Source organism: Bombyx mandarina, chromosome 16 (assembly GCF_030267445.1).
Source record: "Bombyx mandarina strain Sakado chromosome 16, ASM3026744v2".
NCBI lineage: Eukaryota > Metazoa > Arthropoda > Insecta > Lepidoptera > Bombycidae > Bombyx > Bombyx mandarina.
This window is the reverse complement of record NC_143222.1, coordinates 5,051,457-5,070,325: the sequence shown is the minus strand read 5'-3', so window position 1 is coordinate 5,070,325 and position 18,869 is coordinate 5,051,457. Positions and strand designations below refer to the sequence as shown.

Genomic DNA, 18,869 nt, shown 5'->3' with positions numbered 1-18,869 from the left:
TAACGGAACGTAAAATTCTTTATCGATATTCTTATTGTTATTACTAAGAATATTTTCCATTTTACTAACGTGGTGCACATCACAAGGAACTACGATCAAGTATGAGTAGGGTTGTCAGTAAATTAAAAAAAAATATGTAAAAATAAGTAATTGACTTTGAAACCGTTTAATGTTAGTGTCATCGCCATTAAAATGTGAGTTTGCGAGAGATTAACGGATGCGGATTAACACCAAGAGTTATCGGTATTAATTTTTGATCATTTAATGCATAAATTTTTGTTAGTTTTTGTCGTTAAATCATATGAAAGTTGAAAGCGGCTTCGAACGATACATCAGTCATTATTAAAAAAAACCAGTGCAACAAGTTGCACGCGAATTAAGTGAAACTTCTTTTTCGATCTGTAGTATTGCGGCTTTCTTCATTTTTCATCCTTAAATTAGATTGCTCTTGTAATAGGGTATGCTGTGTATAAGAGATGCGAAATCTTCAACATTTATAAATAAATATATAAATATTTTTATAAATACTTCATTAAAATATTGGACGCTACTCGTTGCTAACGCTCGCGTTGGCCTGTAACAGATATACTACGCGCATGCGTTCGAGTTCCACGCATTCACTCTCGCTCTGTCTCTTTCTAGTATGGTAGCGTTAAACGTTTAACGCAACCTTGTTGGAAGTCACATTAGAAGTTTCACTTCAAATACAATATATCTGGAATTTTCAAGGTGTAGGGTCTGTAAATATTTATATGTATTAAACTCATGGTCGGATATCCAAGATTTCAACTTTTACAAATGCAATGTATCATAGACCGGTTTCAGAATAATTAATTGCCTAATTTTGAGCTTTCGCGTCTATCAACATTATCAACTTTATGATATAATCCATTATTTTAACACAGTTCCAAATTAAGGCAAGTATGTATATCGGGAAGTCAGTAAAACAAAATGGACGGATAGATGAAAGGACAGATAACAAACTATCGCTTATAATATAAAATTGATCTATCTTGACGAAAAGACGAAAGTACATTTATATTTTTGTGTTTATTTATTTTATTTATTGTTTAGATGGGTGGGCGAACTCACAGCTCATCTGGTGTTTAATAGTTACTGGAGTCCATAGACATCAACAACGTAAATGCCACCAACTACCTTGAGATACGAGTTCCAAGTTCTCAGTTCAGTACAACGGCTGCCCCGCCCTTCAAACCGAAACGCATTCCTGCTTCGCGGCAGAAATAGGCAGGATGGTGTGGTACCTACCCGTTTTAAAATTTGTTTGTTTGTATTGTAGATACGAGAAGTGAACGTGGCGTGTCCGTAGCGCGCAGTGAAGGCGGCCGCAGCAAAGACTCGCCCATCAGAGACTCGGTTGACGAGAATAATGCTGTAAGTTTGAAGTATACAGTAATAAATACAGATTATTCTTAAAATAATTGAATTTATGGAAATCAAAAAAATGTGGGTAGGTTTAAAAAAAAAATCTCATATTAATATCGAACGAGTCTCTGAGCCGATCTAAGTGAACAACGGACAGCGTTGTGAAAACGCGAGAAGCGAGACCCTCTGGATTTGTTTTTATTTTGTTTGTTTTGTTTTTTCGAGTTTAAATGTATAATAATGGCGGATTAATAAACTCTTATTATCTGTGAAATTCTACTGAAGTCTCAATAAATTCCCGTTATTTAATTGGGACATTATGTCATCTCGTTTCATTGCATTTGATGTCATTCAATTTCATCCCAATTGATATTACTATTTCAGATAAATACACTTCATTTCAGAAAGTATATTTTAGTGATTAATAATAATAGTAGAAAATAAATAAATTTTACTGGCAACAATGGTGTTGCCATAGCCAAAGCTGATTGCCATATCAAAAAAAAAAAATAATCATAGAACAAATTAATACGGTATCTGAAGTTTCAGTTTAATTCGTCATATTGATAGTGAATAAGAAATTAAAACATCTGTTTTTTTTTCTATAAATAAAATTGAAGCACACGCTTAATCAAATGTTAAACGTTTATTGGTGCCTATTCTTACCATATTGCCGCCGATCCTTGAGAATATTAGGTCATAGTTTCAGTTGCATTCGCGTAACGTCTTAACCGCCCCTTTACCGCTGTCATACTATTTATAGTGAAATGTCGAAATATAATTTCCCCGAAGCGCGACTCGTCACCGTCGGCACGTTCCGTCCGTTCTACGAGCAAGGTGAACCGGAACTGGTGGCGGGGTCGCGGGGCGGGGCGGGGATCAGCGAGGGGGGCGCGCGGGAAGCGCGGAGGGCGCACCAAAAGGGGGAGGGGACGCGCCGCGCAGACTCCTGCCGAGCGACCCACAGTACAAGACAACGGTAACTCACATATTCATCATTTCAAAGAGGCTACAGTGACCTAAAACTACTGAAGTCGTTGAAAGAAGACGATAAAAATATAAATTTGTCATACATTTATGGGGGAATAGGGACTAAAAGTAGAATAGGGACAAATCTGGGTTGTCACAATCTTTTTGTGAGATTTAAATTAGTTGATTTGAAAAGGATTTTTATTTAGTGCTTAAAGATATTGAAAAGGTAACCTACTTACCTACCTACCTAACAACTAACAAGTGTCAGCCCTATCGAAAAACTCTATTGTCCTCATACGTGACCAAGTGCAATAGGGTTGCGAGGGCTTAATTATAATTTGCTATTAATACATTGACCGCCCAGTACAAGATAGATTGTAGGTCGTGTACTTACCCAGAACGCCAACTACGCACCATCTGTCAATTTATTTACAGACCAATTTCGCAAAACCGCGACAAGGTCGTAGAATAACAGTTTAAATATAAAGCTGTAAACAAAATTTGGGTTGGCCTAATTTTTAAAAATGTACTATGGTTGGCGGTTTTCATAAAATTATACAAATACTAGACGTACTAGCCCGCTTCGCTGGACATTTAAAATTAACATTATTATTTGTTGTCGTTATGATTAGGGAGTCCAACACTCATATAATCCATTAAGTACATGTATTTTCTACATGGATACCAAGTTTCAAGTCAGTCGGATGCATGATTCAGTAGTTATAACGGAACATCCGTAAAAACCACTGTAGATTTATATATTAGTATCGATATGGAAATTCAGATCCCTTGAAAGTAACGTCGTTGTGTTAAAAATGTTTTAAAATTAAAATCTAGAAAATTCTCGACTCTCAATAAGAATGTATTCAGTTTTAATTTCTTCGTTGTTTTTTTGTCGTACTGAATTTTAGTATAACGAAAGTATGCTAACAATGAAATACAGAAACGGCGACATCGGGCTCCGAGACTCCAGTGCCGCCAAGAAAAAGCGTTGAGCGTACACAAAAACTAGCCACCCCTGAGAAGTCGCCGACTAAAGTCACCGAGGGTACTCCGTGTAAGTTGAGGATCACTGTAGTCATTGAATAAAGATTTGATTCCCTCACTACGACAGTAGTGAGGGAATCTGTCGTCGTCTGTCGTCGTCTACACATTTACCGTCTTTAAGCAGAAAAGAAAATGGCGGCTACCAGAGAGCATAGACAAAAATATTTTTTTTTCTTCATTTTATTGCAACGACTGTCAGTTTTTACCCAGAATTTATTTTGCTCGTACTTGCTAATAAATACTCTTTTTAAACTTCAAAAACGAAGAAGCCTGTTTTTTGGGGTAATTTTAAGACGCTATTATACTTTATTTTAGATGAGACCTAAATACAATAATTGAAAGTATAAAACCACGCAGTTGATCCTCAAGCTCATGCATCATCGCTTCAAATGTTTTATTTTGTTGAGCGAGAAGAAATATTCTAAGAAAAATATTTGATTAAACACACAACAATGACGTCATTGTTCTAAAAACACCGTTTAGCGCTCAAAAGTCAAACGGATCGGCCTGTTGATTTTGAAATATTTTTTCAGCGTCCGGTCTAGGATTATTGGGCGGTCTACGAAAGCCTACTTTATTGGTGACGCCGTCATCAGTCGCCACGCCACCAAAGAGCTTTGGATCTGATGGTATAGTTTGATTGTTAAAGGGCCTTCCTCAAAAATGTCTCTCGGTCACCAAATTTTTTATAGAGCTGAATAAATGCATATTACCATAATGACCACAGAATTTTTAAATTGCTTTTAAAGGAATGTTTTGTAAAAAGTCGTGGAAAAATAGCATCAGTTGTGGCCGATAACATTGTGAATTTATAGGGATTGGAATCGGATCGTAGTGAACTGTAGTACAAAATTAATAAAGGAATTAATGAAGTTCTCTACATTTTCAATGTTTGTGGCGCACACTATTGAACATTCGAATGTGCTTTCCCTAGAGTTTCGTCTATCGTAACTTGACTTTTAGCGAAGTATGCTTGGAATTAGGCCTCAGCATTGCGTACGGTCTTGGGCGAATTTTTTTTTATCCTACCTAAGCTGATGTTCTAGAGAGACTATAACAGCGTCACCGGGCTAGTAGGTGAGCTCACGGAGCACGAACCTGACGTTGTTGCTGACACAAACCCTAGCAAGAGCCGTGCTTCCCAAAATCTACCACCGGATCGGAAACGCGACCCACTGAGATTATCCGGCGAGAAACTCAGTGGGCTGTGTCTGTGGGTTAATTTACTCGCCGAGCCCTTCGTCGCAAGCGACGGGTTTGACGAGAACGGTGACCGGCTTAGGTGACGGTAGCGTCACAGTGAACTAAGGCTCACTATTGCCTATTAAATATTAATATCGTCGATCTATTGAATGACCAGCTTCACTGCCAACGTTGTCGGCGAGCCTCGGCCGCTCCGGACTGGATCCGTCGCCGAAGAAGAAAGGCCGGGGCAGACCCAGGAAACAGGACAAAGACAAGTCCGTCTCCTCACCGGATTTGTTTAGGTTAGTACTAATGTAGTACTCGACCTTAGTATATAGCGATTCATAAAAAAAATCTGTGCCGTTTTTATATACTGTTACGCGCTGGGGTTCGGGATAAATAAAATTCCACCAAAGTACAACTAAAAAACTATATTCAACACTTAGAACACTTAAAACACACAACAAACACTTTAAACCTCTCAATTCGCTTCTTCCGCTTCGCTTCAGGTGATCCGTTCGCTGTTTTGCTTCGAGTAGTTTTGATTACTAACTAACTGCGTGCCATCCCTGCAACGCTTTTATAGTCGATACCTCATCCCTAGAATTATCGAGAATACTCCACACATCTCTAGTATTATATTTCCGCTATCTGACAATAGATGGCGTTGTACTTCGCGAGCGTTCTAGGTGCTACTAGATCCTTAGATATTCGTTCGACTATTCGGCGATAGACGGCGTTACTCTTACCGACGTAGCAATACTAATTGAACAGGCATTTCTAGTGATAAAGCTTATAAAAATTATTATTTATTTTATATGTCCAAAATTGTACAATTTTATATTTAGATCTACGTTGCCTGGAGCCGACGGCAAGGCCACGCCGGTTCCAGCATCGTTCTTACAGTACCGCGGCCCAACAGGAGAAGTCGGTTCTGACAGTGACCTAGCTCTTTCTAGGTAATGTATTAGTATATAATATATAAAACAAATTTAATTTGTGTCGGACGAAAAAGAACGGAACGTACGAGAAGAGTGTGAAACGGAACGTTAAGATGAGAGGGAGAGAGAACGATAAGAAAGGGAGAAAACAATACATTAGAAAACCAAGATGGCGAGGAGTATTGAATGAGTAATGTTTATCTTTGTTATAATAATAGAGTATTTTTTAGTACTTGGTTTAATGTGCGTTTATTATTCTATTTTGTTAAAAATTAGACGGTAGTCAGAATAATATTGCATTTTCGACGAATAACATTTCTATCGTTCATTTTCACGAAAGAACTGCATTTTTATTTTTTATTTTTTTATTGCTATGATCGGTGAACGAGCTCCCAGCCACCTGGCGTGAAGTGGTTACCGGAGCCCATAGACATCTACAACGTAAATGTCGTCACCCACCTTGAGATATGAGTTCTATCTAAGGTCTCTGTATAGTTACAACGGCTGCCCCACCCTGCAAACCGAAACGGATTACTGCTTCACGAAAGAAATAGGCAGGGTGATAGGTGGTATCTACCCGAGTGGACTCACAAGAGGTTCTACCACCAGTAATAATGTATAATGTTCGGAACTTCGAAAATTATATAATGTCAGTAAAATCGTAATCTATACTAATATTATAAAGTTGAAGAGTTTGTTTGAACGCGCTAATCTCAGGAACTATTGGTCCGATTTGAAAAATTCTTTCAGTGTTAGATAGCCCATTTATCGAGGAAGACTATAGGCTATATAACATCACGCTTAAGACCAATGCAAGCGGAGCACCAATAAAGAATGTTTCAAAATCGGGGTTTTAATCCTTTTTGAGAGCTTCGACTGCGTGCGCTGCGGAAAAAGTTCAAAGTTTCGCTAAAGTAATGTATGAGAGTCTTCTCTGTATCTGTCTAATGTATGAGAGTCTGTTTTGAAGTCGGTTAAAAAGCGTGATTTTGGTACCTTAGATAAGTCTTTAACATTCTATTATTAAAAAATATTTTCACTTTCTACGTAAATGAAGAGGCGGGTAAAATTTAAAGTTATGCCAAAGTAACTATTCCACGCGGACGAAGTCGCGGGCAAAAGCTACTTCAATATATAAAAGATGATTTTTATAACAGATCCTCGAGCAGCAGCTCCGCCTGGTCGCAGTCCTGTTCGTCGTGCACTCATTACGACGACGAGAACGTTTCGGATCACTCGTGCTCGATCAGCTCCACCGATGGGTATGCCTTTCATCCTCAAGCCAGCGAACCTTAACGTAGACGTTCGAATTGTTGTGCGTGAGAGAAAATTTTTGAGCGACTAATAAAATACTAAGGCCAACATATACGTGCAGGGATGTAATTCGCAAAAAAAAAACGAAAAGCTGTAAGAGAAGTGTCACTTCTCTCAATTGTATTTATAAAATAATAATATACATACACATATACAATAGGCCGCTAGTCTATAGCACTCCTGAAAACATGCGGCGCACACACGATTTTTGGGAAAAAAATTAGAAATAGGTGTCTAAGTGGCGAAGTATCTATGTACTTTTAAACATATCGTTTGCAAGAGAGTTATGCGTGTAGTAATGTTGAATATATGTGGGATGGTATGGCGAAATCTAGTGGATATTTAGTTTAACAACAAAATCTTTTATTCTTTCAAAAAAAAACACTATCCGTAACATCGTTACGTCAATTTGTTATCTGTCATTTATATTTATTTCTTTTAAAATAAAACTAGTGTGCCAGTGTGAATTAACCAAAAAGAACCGATCTTCCCACTTATATGCCAACTTTTTTTATTGCTGTAGATTAGCTGCTGCACTCACTATTCATCTGTTATTAAGTGATTAAAAATATTTTGTAGCATCTCTCGATTATGTTATTTTTTTCTTTTGTAAAATAATATTATTTCTCAGAGCGTGTAAAGGGTAACATTGTAAAGATTCATTTTTTAACTAATTTTAATCGTACTAAGTTCGAGAAATACCTATTTTTTTATTGCTTAGATGGGTGGACGAACTCACGGCCCACTTCGTGTTGAGGGGTTACTGGAGCCCATAAATATCTACATCGTAACGCCACCCACCTTAAGACACGAGTTCTAAGGTCTCACTTGTAACAGTACACCGGCTGCTCCGCCCTTCAAACCGAAAAGCATTACTGATTCACGGCAAAAAATAGACAGGGCGGTGGTTCCTACCCGTGCGGACTCACAAGACGTCCTACCACCTGTATTATTTATGGAAGGATAAGGATCAAGAAGTTCAACTTTTGTCGTTTGTACTGACTTCTCTTATGTTTAGTTCGAGTTACAACGAAACGATGGATTCGAATATGGAGGCGGGCAGCGGACCGGAACGTCGCCGCACCAGGCGAGCTGCGCACACGGACGCTTCCGATAATGAACCTCTCACTCCCGTTAAGGTAAGAAAATCTTTAATTATCGAGAATTTTCCACACATCTAACTAGTCAGGTCATAAGTATTGTCACACAGTAAAAACTTTTCTTTTAGAATGCTGGCCACAAAAAAGTTTATTGAATTCGAATTTCGAATTGTTCATGAAAATAAAAATGTATACTTTTAGAATTTTACTCATTTTTAAATATGGAGTGGACGCTTAAAGAAGACCGTGTTGCAGTTATCGCGTTGCATCGTTGCGGTTACGCGCCAATTCAAATTTTTAACATACTGAAAAATTTGAATATAACCAAAAGATTTGTTTATCGTACCATCAAACGATACTATGAAGACTCTAGTGTAGATGACAGGTCAAGAAGTGGTCGCCCTCGGTCTGTTAGGACTCCAGCAGTGATAAAAACTGTGAAGGCGCGAATTCAAAGAAATCCCAAACGTAAGCAGAAACTGTTGGCCCTTCAGAGGGGCTTAAGCAGAACCACGGTGAAAAGGGTGTTAAATGAAGACTTAGGGCTTCGGGCATATCGAAGAAAAACAGGACATCGTTTGAATGCTCGTCTAATGGACCTGAGACTGAAGAGATGCCGCGCTTTGTTGAAGCGGTACGCGGGAAAAAAATATCGGGAAATTCTTTTTTCGGATGAAAAAATTTTTACCGTAGAAGAGAGCTACAACAAACAAAATGATAAGGTGTACGCACACAGTAGTGAAGAAGCGAGCAACCGTATTCCGCGTGTCCAACGAGGTCATTTTCCATCCTCGCTCATGGTATGGTTGGGAGTTTCTTATTGGGGCTTAACAGAGGTACATTTTTGTGAGAAAGGTGTAAAAACGAATGCAGTTGTGTATCAAAATACTGTCCTGACGAACCTTGTGGAACCTGTTTCTCATACCATGTTCAATAACAGGCACTGGGTATTCCAACAAGATTCGGCGCCAGCTCATAGAGCGAAGAGCACACGAGACTGGCTGGCGGCGCGTGAAATCGACTTCATCCGGCACGAAGACTGGCCCTCCTCCAGTCCAGATTTGAATCCGTTAGATTACAAGATATGGCAACACTTGGAGGAAAAGGCGTGCTCAAAGCCTCATCCCAATTTGGAGTCACTCAAGACATCCTTGATTAAGGCAGCCGCTGATATTGACATGAACCTCGTTCATGCTGCGATAGACGACTGGCCGCGCAGATTGAAGGCCTGTATTCAAAATCACGGAGGACATTTTGAATAAACTTTAGTGTCATAAGAATCTATGTTTTGTTAAGTTCATTTTGATATATGAATGGTTACATAATGAATAAACTTGTTTCAATTATTTTACATTAAACATGTGACAGAATCTATGACCTGACTAAGTATAGTGGTAGTTTCCGCTATCTGACAATCGATGGCGTTGTACTTCTAGAGCATTCTTATCTTATGATTCTATAGAGATAATATATTTATCGTAACATTAACGGAAGGCAGTCGTATCGTCTAAAACTCACACGATAGTATGAGATGGAGAACATTTCTCCTGACGAAAAACAAAACATATTAAATCCGTGCCTCTATTGTCGATCAATTCTTAACGAAAATGAGAAAAATGAGCTATGTGTTTAAAATGTATTTGTACTAATTAAATAAATAAACAAATAGAACCAAACTCGAAAGCCCGTAGGTACCTACTAAGGTAAAGGTAACCACTAATCCAACAATAAGACCATTCAAACAGTACGTTCATAATTTTAGTTGAAATGCTTTTCAAAAGACAATTTTTAACAATCCTAAATTTTAATATACTTATGCAGTTTCGATCAACTAAGAATAATATTTTTTTGATAACAGGGTCGCGGCACAAGATCGTCGATGTCAAAAACACCAGTGAAGAGTGGCCAGACTGAACTACTCTTGGAACCTTTACAACTCGTTTGGGCGAAGTGCAGGTTTGACCAAATATTAAATTAAGACCATCACCCTAACGCTTTTTTTTAGAACATTAATGAATTATAAATTGCTAACAAAACGGACTAAAAAGAGAGTAGACCGATACGTTTGCTCCTATCATCTTACGTTCAGTCTACTCACGACTCATTAAATTTCAAAACATTATTAAGAAACCGTGAAATTACACAGTGAAATATTGGTAATTAAAATTTAAAAAAAAACCAAAAAACACGCTTTATATAAAATTCAACTAAAAAATTGAAAATAAATTTTAATAAATTTAAATTGAAAATAGTGTAAAAAATATATATATATTTTATTTAAAAAAAAGCGTGGTGTGCATGGTGGTTTTCTATTTTTTATTTCAATTTTATATAAAGCGTGTTTTTTAGTGTTTTTCAACTATTATTTATTTTTTCATTTTTTAGTCGAATTTCAATTTTTTTCAATTGTTTTTAAATATTTAATTGTCGTCGGTCTTCGATAAATCTACAAAGTTTAAATGAAATCTGGCCGTTTAAAGAGAGTCAAAATCGCGTCTAAAGGAGTCAGTTACAAACATACAAACATACATACAAGTGAAGCTAATATAAAGCGTGTAATGAATATTAACACTTTAAATCATTATTAATAATTTTTAGATTTTCTTACACCAACTACAGCTGTGCATGATATCATTTATGGATAATGATTTTTTTTATTTCTATGGTTACTTTGGTGCCGGTTTTGGCCCCGAATGACGTCATACGTAATGAAATTGCGTTCTGCGGAGTTTTCCTAAAATTACCGTCCGACGCCTTATTGGGACGCAGCATACGGGGCTTTGTTATAAAATATTGTCATTGTTTATTAACGGACCATTGATGGGAAGAGGCTCATCCACCATTTTTTTGTTATAAATAAAAAATATACTGATTTATATTTGAATGTATTATAATTGAGTAAGAGGTAATCTTTATCTACAATATTAGTAATATAATAAACAAGCTTGAATGCAATATGACTCCACAGAGGCTACCCCTGGTATCCGGCGCTGATCATCGACCCGAAAATGCCGAAAGGTTTCATCTACAACGGGGTGCCGCTTCCCGTACCGCCTCAAGACGTATTGAACTTGAAGAAGAACCACTCCCACGAGCCCATACTTTATTTGGTGCTGTTTTTTGACGTCAAGAGAACTTGGCAGTGGTTACCCCCTAATAAACTAGAGCCCCTGGGCCTCGATAAGAGTGTTGATCAAGCGAAGCTGGTGGAATCCCGGAAGCCTACCGATAGAAAGGCGGTGAAGAAAGCGTACGGTGACGCCATGCAATTCAGGAAACAAGTGGACGGTGAAGATAAATGACAAAGGTACTTTTCATTTCCCATTTAATAGAAGTGACACTTCGCGATCGTTTACATAATCAAATAAACACCGTAAGCGGCATTACATTAGTAATAATCGAGAACAGAGTAGTATGGTAGTAATAGTAGTATCGATCGTGTCTCAAGCAGCACACAGGATTTTAACTCATTTGCCTCACATCCCATTTTGTATTAAACGGTTATTGAAACCCACAGACATCAGGATATGAATAGCGTCACCCACCTTGAGACATGAGGTCTAAGTCTCAACTGTATAGTAAAACTGTCCTGACCCTTCAAATCGGGCTTACAATATACCCCAACACTAGTAAAACATGTATGTACTTAAGTTCATTAAGCCTTTGCATTCAGTTTAAATTAAGTCATAAATTTGGTGTATGCTAAATAAAACTTTATGATGACTGAATTAAGTATTAATTTTAAACACACAGGTTTAAATATAGGTCACGCCGACCTCCAAGAAAGAGAACGTTCAGTTTCGGTAGCTTTTCGACGATGCAAATCCGGACACCGGACGGCACTAGCGATTCATCTGATTAGCTCGTACATATTTGATTATCTCTGTAAGTGTTCTAATACATAAATCGTTCATTAGTTTTGTTGAAAATCAAAACTTTGACATAGCGTTCATGCAAATACGTATGTATACGTGTTCTTGTACTGTATTGTTTTTATTGTGTCGAGCTAATTTTAGTAGTTGTCCAACTAGGTTGGAGGTTAGGTAGTTTAGATCCTAGGGTCTGGGTAGAGAATATTGATCGAATATTGAGATTGATTATAAATATTGTGGTTGGAAAAAATGCTTTCTGAAGATTGCACTTTTTTTTGGTGACCGTACATTTAAGATAAATATTAATTTAGGTAAATTAAATTAGCGGTCATGGCTAGAGCCTCGCAAAAATGCTCCATCATGTATAAAAAAATACAGGTTGGTACATTTTTGCTATCATATTATTCACTATTTAATTTCTATTTTATTAAAAGTCAATATTAGTATATGGTTAGCATTTATACATCGAGTAGCAACATTGAATACTCTTACAAATATCACCAGATAGTAATAAAACAGTAAGGAAAGTTTAAAACTTTAAATAACTTAAAAGTGTAGTTCTGTTGTTAAACCCAGATATATAAAATATTATAGATATTGTTTTACTGTTCGTAATGTAGCAACTTAGGACCTTCTGTTAGGATATTTAAAATGTTAGTTGCGTTGCATAGCAATTGCGATATCTGAGAAGTTTGATGTAATAGATATACATAATTATTAGTATTGGATTTAAATTAGATAGATTATTAAACTTTTTTGTCGTCACTGGGATACTTACATTTATGCATTAATTAAATCAGGGGTGAAAGGATGTTTGGCTTTAGCGACATTTATCTTTGTAATTAAAGGTCCATTATATATATTTGGTATTAGCATCACACTTTGATGTTTTTAATTGAACTTCAACTTAAATAGCTGAAGATGCTTTTTTTTTGTTATATTATTTCAAATTTTAACCAATTGGCTCTCCTGTAAAGTTGCAAAAATGTTGTTTAGTAATGGCTCGGAATGATAGAGCGGCATGTAAAATTGTCTACCCAAATAAGAATTACCGAAATGTCGGTCTTAATGATACTCGATGTGTAGAAGAAGAGTTCACCGCTCACATGGTTTTAAGTGTAAACCAGAAGCCCGTAGGTATCAGAACGTTAATATATCAATTATATCGCCCAAACTTTGCGCTAGAAATGAGATGGATCGTGGTTTTTACCCGTAAGCGTTCACAACACCTCTTACCACCAATAAAAAGGTTACCACCTAGTTTGGTATTTTACAATTTAAGCAACAAAAATTAACTCAGGGATGTCCTGAAACATCACAATTTCTTGCTAGAAGTAGACTATGGTATTTTTTGTGTGATTTACATATTATTTTCAACATGATTGATTGCTTTAAAAATCTGGCTAACATTTAAATGTTATCATACTGAACATTCTCTATGTAAGACAGGAACAATGCACGATGATAAAGTTTGATTAACGTCTTTAATATTTTCGATCTGTATAGTTTTAGTCTAAGGATAGTGATTAACGTGTGTATATAATTGTAGTAATAATAATGTAGAATAGTTAAAGAGGCGGATATTATATCAGTTAAATTAGTTGAATATGATAATGAAGAAAACTTGTATGATATCGATTTTGTAAGGTAAAATATATTATGTGGTATTTGCCGCGGTTTCAGTCTGCAATTGAATCGTTAAAATAAAAAATGGCGTGTCGTGTATATTTTCGAGGGAGGTTAAAGTAACTGGGTTCGTAATTACGTTAAATTTTAATTCATTTCGAGTTGTATCATATGTCTGTTAGGAGTTATGCCCAGCTGAAATTTACATAGTCTTAAGCGGATAGTGGCTCCGTTTCTTTCGGGGGTCATTATCACCAGTCTCTCTCTCTCTTTCTTTCTTCCTCTCCACTGATCATAGTGAACGGCTTTCTCCGATAAAGAGTACTCTCTCAGCGGTTAGGGGGCTAAGGCATCGGTTCACTGACCAGAAGGGTCTCTGGTTCGCTTTGCAAATCGTTTAGAAATTATTTACGTATTTTTATTTATAGTTGTTCGAGCGTAATGGGGTATATATAATTCCACTGTTTCCACTGCAGCTGTAAATAAAAATGTTTTTTTTTTCTAACCTTTATATTGCGTTCAACTCTCCCAGTATCAGATAGTCAGATGTAATTTTTAGAAAGAAATAATATGATCGTTAATACTCGGTTTTTTTTTATAAATAAATAAATAAATAAATATTTCCTAACAATCACGCCACATTAACTGGTCCCGTGATAAGTTCGTAAAGAACTTGTGTTACAGGTACCAGATAACGGATATAAATGTAAAATTTTTATTATACACATACATATATTTAATAGACATCCATAACCCTGGAAAATACATTTATATTTATCATACAAATATCTTCCCTTGGAGGGATTCGAACCCGCGACCCCCTTGTGTAGTGACCATGTCACTTACCACTACACCAGACGGCCGTTAACTAGGACTACGCCAGTTAAACCAGTTCGATTTTGTTTCAAACATTTCAGTGAATTTAATACTTAGATAATTTTGATTTGACTAAGTAATAAATAAATAAGATTTATTTTGTGGTATAATGAAACTTAAATTCGTAATGACGATGCCGTTGTCTATATTTTCTAATTTGTGCTGGAGGCAAAGGAACCCGCTTCTGGAAACGAAGTATGGGTAATGCAACTAAAGATTGGCTGACGGTTAAGGTTTAGTTGCTGTGAGAGATATAGGCCGCATCCTCTCCAATCTGTTTTCACTTTAGTTTACTCAGTCGCGCAACATGAATTCAGAAAATTGAAATTCCTTAATACTCTGCTTAATAGACAATATTTAGATACCTATATGGTAGTTTTTATTATTACTTACTTTATTTTATTTTATTTACTAACAATCACACCACGTCAACTGGTCCTGTGCTAAGCTCGTAAAAACTTGTGTAACAGGTACCAGATAATGGAAATAAATGTAAGATTTTTATTATACATATATTTAATATATATCCATAACCCTGGAAAAGACATTTTATATAATTTATCATACAAATATCTTCCCTTGGCGGTATTCGAACCCGCGACCCCTTTGTACAGTGACCATGTCACTTACCACACGGCCTTAAGACATTATTACTACATTACCGTAGTTAGGGTAGTACATTACTCTTTTTTCGATTTAAAGGGTCATGTTACGCTTCGTATATTATTCAACCCACCAATTATGAAACCAACTGTATCAAATAAAATATTTAAATTTATCTATGTATTTAACTTTAATTTTGTTGGTTATTTTGAGACTCAAATCTGTGTTTTCATTGTCTATCGCTTCTGAATAGTCGATTACTGTAATGCTATTATATTGAAAACCGCCCAAGTTTCAAAAAATCAAATCGATGGATGGATACATAATGTTATATTACAGATTTCTCCACTGCAAACAATTTCTTGTAATTGGAGATTGAACTTTCGAATACATTGTATGTGGCTATCCCACAAGTTCGAAACGATTTACTACTTTGTGACAAAGAAAGCTATTTATTCTTGTTTTAATAAGTTAAGATTCTTTTCTGAATAAAAACTGTTAAAAGAAGATTCGTTTCAAGAATGGATGTACACATTTGTTTAATACATAATTAAACTTACTCAAAAATATTAGTCTTGCTAGAGCTTTTGTTCTTAAATTTTCGCAAGATGAAGGCAGATGATAAGTACTAAATGTACGATTCATAGGATCTGTTACATAAATAAAATAGGAAAATAATTTAGTCTACAATCAGTTTCTAATCTGTATAATTAAAATTACACAGATTAATATATGATTCTATGATTTTGTTTTATTTTTGCAATAAAAAAATCAAACATGAAAACAGCAGTTTTTTATTTAAAACAATAATTCCTACTTAACATTTAAAATCGTGTGTAATTCAGCTATATTGCGTTTGGCTAAATAAAATTTGAATTAAGCGAGGATAACATGTTCATTCATAATGTTTATCCCAAGCATAAAGGTGTCCAGGTGTAGGTCTCACATTAGCAGCTTGTTTAGGAGCCCTAAAACAACAATGGTATGTTATGTCTTAAGAATAAGAGTGAAAATAGTGAGACCAGCAATAATGAATTATTTACCCTTTGTCTGAGCTAGCACTAAGCAGTTCCTTGGTAACATCAATTGGAGGAGCAACTTCGCGTCTAGCGTCTCTTGTGTAATAGTAGTTGTGGGCATGCCTGTAACACAATTGTTATCAAAACATTTACAATGATAGCACTGTATTAAAAATTTTAGAATTTAATGCTAAATTCAGATTTCTTATACTAACTATAACAGACAACTCATAATGAAGCTAGTTAAATTAACTTTTTGTACTCATAGAACTTTTCGATGCCTCCAATGAACACTACTTTAACTCAAAATTTTGAAATTTTAGTTTTTCACGCAAATCGCTTCACCATGTCAAAAGTATTACAATTAATCATTATTGATGGGGTTCGAAGCAAGAGTAAATCAGCTAGTTACACAAAAAAAACCATAAATATATCTGCAATAATAAATATTTTATCAACTTTTTTCATTTAAACGCTCCTCCTGTAAATCTACGAATTTGGAGTTAGCGTAGTGTTCATTGGAGGCATCGTTTTTGTAATTGTACATTTTAAGTACTATCTCATAATTCACATTTCTTTTATTTTATAATTTAATGTGGAGTTAAGATTTATTATGCTAATTATAACAGAAAACATAATGTAGATAGTTACATTAACTTTTTGTAAACATAGGATTTTTATTAATGTACATTTAAAAAAATGCTGATTAATTATTAAAACTATAAGTACTTGTGCGAGGGTCCGTCTGGGATTTCTGGAGGAGGCTGGGTTCTAGGCGAAACCAATGGCTCAAAACGAAGAGCGTTTGTATGCTTCCTCTAAAAAACAATTAATATTTACAATCCATATAGGTTACATAATTTAAAATTAAATTAATAATAATACTAACACCAAGGAGGAAGTTCCTGAAAGCCTGCAATGCAGGTGAAATGTCGCGTAGTGGAACTTTAGCCTTTACCATCTTAAATTATTTATTATTTTGGACAATATTATGCAAATTGTTCTCAATTATAATCTCTAAATGACAATCTATCAAACGTCAGGAATCATCTTAATTTTAAATCAAATGTCACTATGACATGCATTTATTTACGATGAAAGGCAAAAGGATATTTGAGTCGACTATTATCAAAGCCGGCAATCTGACTTTTGGACAATGATTGGTAAATCAGAAAAACGAATTATTGACTTTGTATTCCATTGGCAGTCACAAAACTCTTGGGAACGACATCTTAAATAAATAACAGGTTAACTATTAACCTTTATTTAATGCAGCTTTTGAACCGTATTCTTTGAAGGAGACGATTATATTCAAATCAATCTGTATTGACATGTCAATAATTTTTTTTTGTCCAAATGCACAGATTGCCACCTTTGATAATAGACGACTCATTTTTCAAACTATATTAGACAGAACAAACACCACAAGTATTAGTCTTGTACACGAAAAAAGAAAATTAATGATTAATCGGATACTTATATGGCAGGATAAATGATAAAAGAAATTAGGTGTCCTATAGCTCTCCAATATTACTCTTAACAAAAGGTTCTAGCTTACTAAGGGTGTTAGGGACTACACGATACATAATCGATCGAAACGTAACCATATCTCATATCGTTTCTTAAAGATCGCTACAGAATCGTTTTAACGAACAGTTAAAACTGTTTAGACAAATAAAAACTGTGGTAAGGAGTGATGATTACATAAATACTTTTATTTACTATAGTATATTTACTATACTTTTATAGTGAAAAAATGTTTTGATGATTGGATTATTCGTTAGCGTAAGTTTATCGTTTCTCAAGGAGCGTACTTTGAAGGTGATTAAATAAATTTGGATTATTTATTTAAATTTGAGTATTTATTTTTTCATTAAAATGGAAAGTTTTTTCGTTTTAATCTTAAAATCAAAACTAGAAAAAAAAATTGTTCCAACCGAACCATTTATTATCACCGGGTCCACATAACACCAAGTTTCGAGTCGGTACTATGATTGCATTTATTTCTGGAACGAAGCTCTCATGCGTTTCAATTGTCGTTGGTAAAACATTGCTTATATAAATAGTCCAAATTAATGAACTCTAGCCAGTAGTCCAGTAGTTTCGGAGCCTATTCGAAACAAACAAACAAACAAATCTTTCCTCTTTATAATATTAGTATATAGATATAGATTGTGAAGTTTGTACTACTCGTATCATACAACTAGTAGCTTTGTTTTTATTATCTAGTCGGCCTAGCGTGCTATATACTATTCGGGCCAAGATAAGATCAGGGAATCAGTAATTTTTATCAACTTGAGATTTTCATTCTAAGATTTATAATACTTATGTGAAAATTTCACGGAAGAAAAAAAATCCCGTCTTTTTAAATCTTTTCCCGTCTTTTTAAATCTTGACAAAAGCTACAAGCTTGAGCTACAAGGATTTGAAAATCAAGGCGTATAGTTTGTCGTTTGGAACCTCGTTTAGAACCTCTGGGTCTGCGGAGGGACTTCGGTTCCCTCTGTATTCTGTACCGTATGTTCCATGGGGAGTGCTCTGAGGAATTGTTCGAGATGATACCGGCATCTCGTTTTTACCATCGCACCGCCCGCCACCGGAGTAGAGTTCATCCATACTACCTGCAGCCACTGCGGTCATCCACAGTGCGTTTCCAGAGATCTTTTTTGCCACGTACCATCCGGCTATGGATGGTACGATGGCTCCCCTCCACGGTGTTTCCCGAGTGCTATGACATGTCCTTCTTCAAACGAGGCTTGTGGAGAGTATTAAACGGTAGGCAGCGGCTTGGCTCTGCCCCTGGCATTGCTGAAGTCCATGGGCGACGGTAACCACTCACCATCAGGTGGGCCGTATGCTCGTCTGCCTACAAGGGCAATAAAAAAAAAACGAGGTGTGGCTGTGTTATGGACACGGCCGTTTGTTGTA

The 18,869-nt window shown here is 35.8% G+C and overlaps 2 protein-coding genes across 3 annotated transcripts in view; one reads left to right on the top strand and one right to left on the bottom strand.

The window, feature by feature from the left end:
• Positions 1 to 15,706, top strand: part of Br140 (bromodomain-containing protein 140) — a 26,521-nt gene extending 10,815 nt beyond the window's left edge. Inside the window, exons 13-23 of one of the 2 annotated variants that reach the window (XM_089733958.1) lie at positions 1,301 to 1,395; positions 2,179 to 2,365; positions 3,302 to 3,415; positions 3,939 to 4,034; positions 4,766 to 4,892; positions 5,439 to 5,549; positions 6,689 to 6,793; positions 7,864 to 7,984; positions 9,804 to 9,901; positions 10,914 to 11,252; positions 11,699 to 15,706. In XM_089733958.1, the coding sequence (XP_089590084.1) occupies positions 1,301 to 1,395; positions 2,179 to 2,365; positions 3,302 to 3,415; positions 3,939 to 4,034; positions 4,766 to 4,892; positions 5,439 to 5,549; positions 6,689 to 6,793; positions 7,864 to 7,984; positions 9,804 to 9,901; positions 10,914 to 11,247 (1,388 nt within the window). In that variant the 3' untranslated portion in view covers positions 11,248 to 11,252; positions 11,699 to 15,706. The remainder of the gene's footprint in view (positions 1 to 1,300; positions 1,396 to 2,178; positions 2,366 to 3,301; positions 3,416 to 3,938; positions 4,035 to 4,765; positions 4,893 to 5,438; positions 5,550 to 6,688; positions 6,794 to 7,863; positions 7,985 to 9,803; positions 9,902 to 10,913; positions 11,253 to 11,698) is intronic. The other variant, XM_089733959.1, reaches the window with a different exon arrangement.
• Positions 15,701 to 18,788, bottom strand: LOC149501254 (NADH dehydrogenase [ubiquinone] 1 alpha subcomplex subunit 7). The gene is made up of 4 exons (XM_089733974.1): positions 16,831 to 18,788; positions 16,671 to 16,759; positions 15,966 to 16,064; positions 15,701 to 15,890 (listed from the first exon to the last, which is right to left on the bottom strand). Exons 1-4 carry the CDS (start codon positions 16,900 to 16,902, stop codon positions 15,818 to 15,820), a joined length of 333 nt encoding a protein of 110 aa, XP_089590100.1. The 5' UTR covers positions 16,903 to 18,788; the 3' UTR covers positions 15,701 to 15,817.
• Between the last annotated feature and the right edge of the window lie 81 nt (positions 18,789 to 18,869).

Bases quoted from the DNA above. Each gene is read 5' to 3' on its own strand.
- LOC149501254 (XM_089733974.1), bottom strand. From the start codon at position 16,902: ATGGTAAAGGCTAAAGTTCCACTACGCGACATTTCACCTGCATTGCAG. The intron at 16,065-16,670 runs GTACTTATAGTT...ATTGTGTTACAG, and splicing joins CCAGACGGACCCTCGCACAA to GCATGCCCACAACTACTATT. The intron at 15,891-15,965 runs GTAAATAATTCA...TTGTTGTTTTAG, and splicing joins AGTGCTAGCTCAGACAAAGG to GGCTCCTAAACAAGCTGCTA.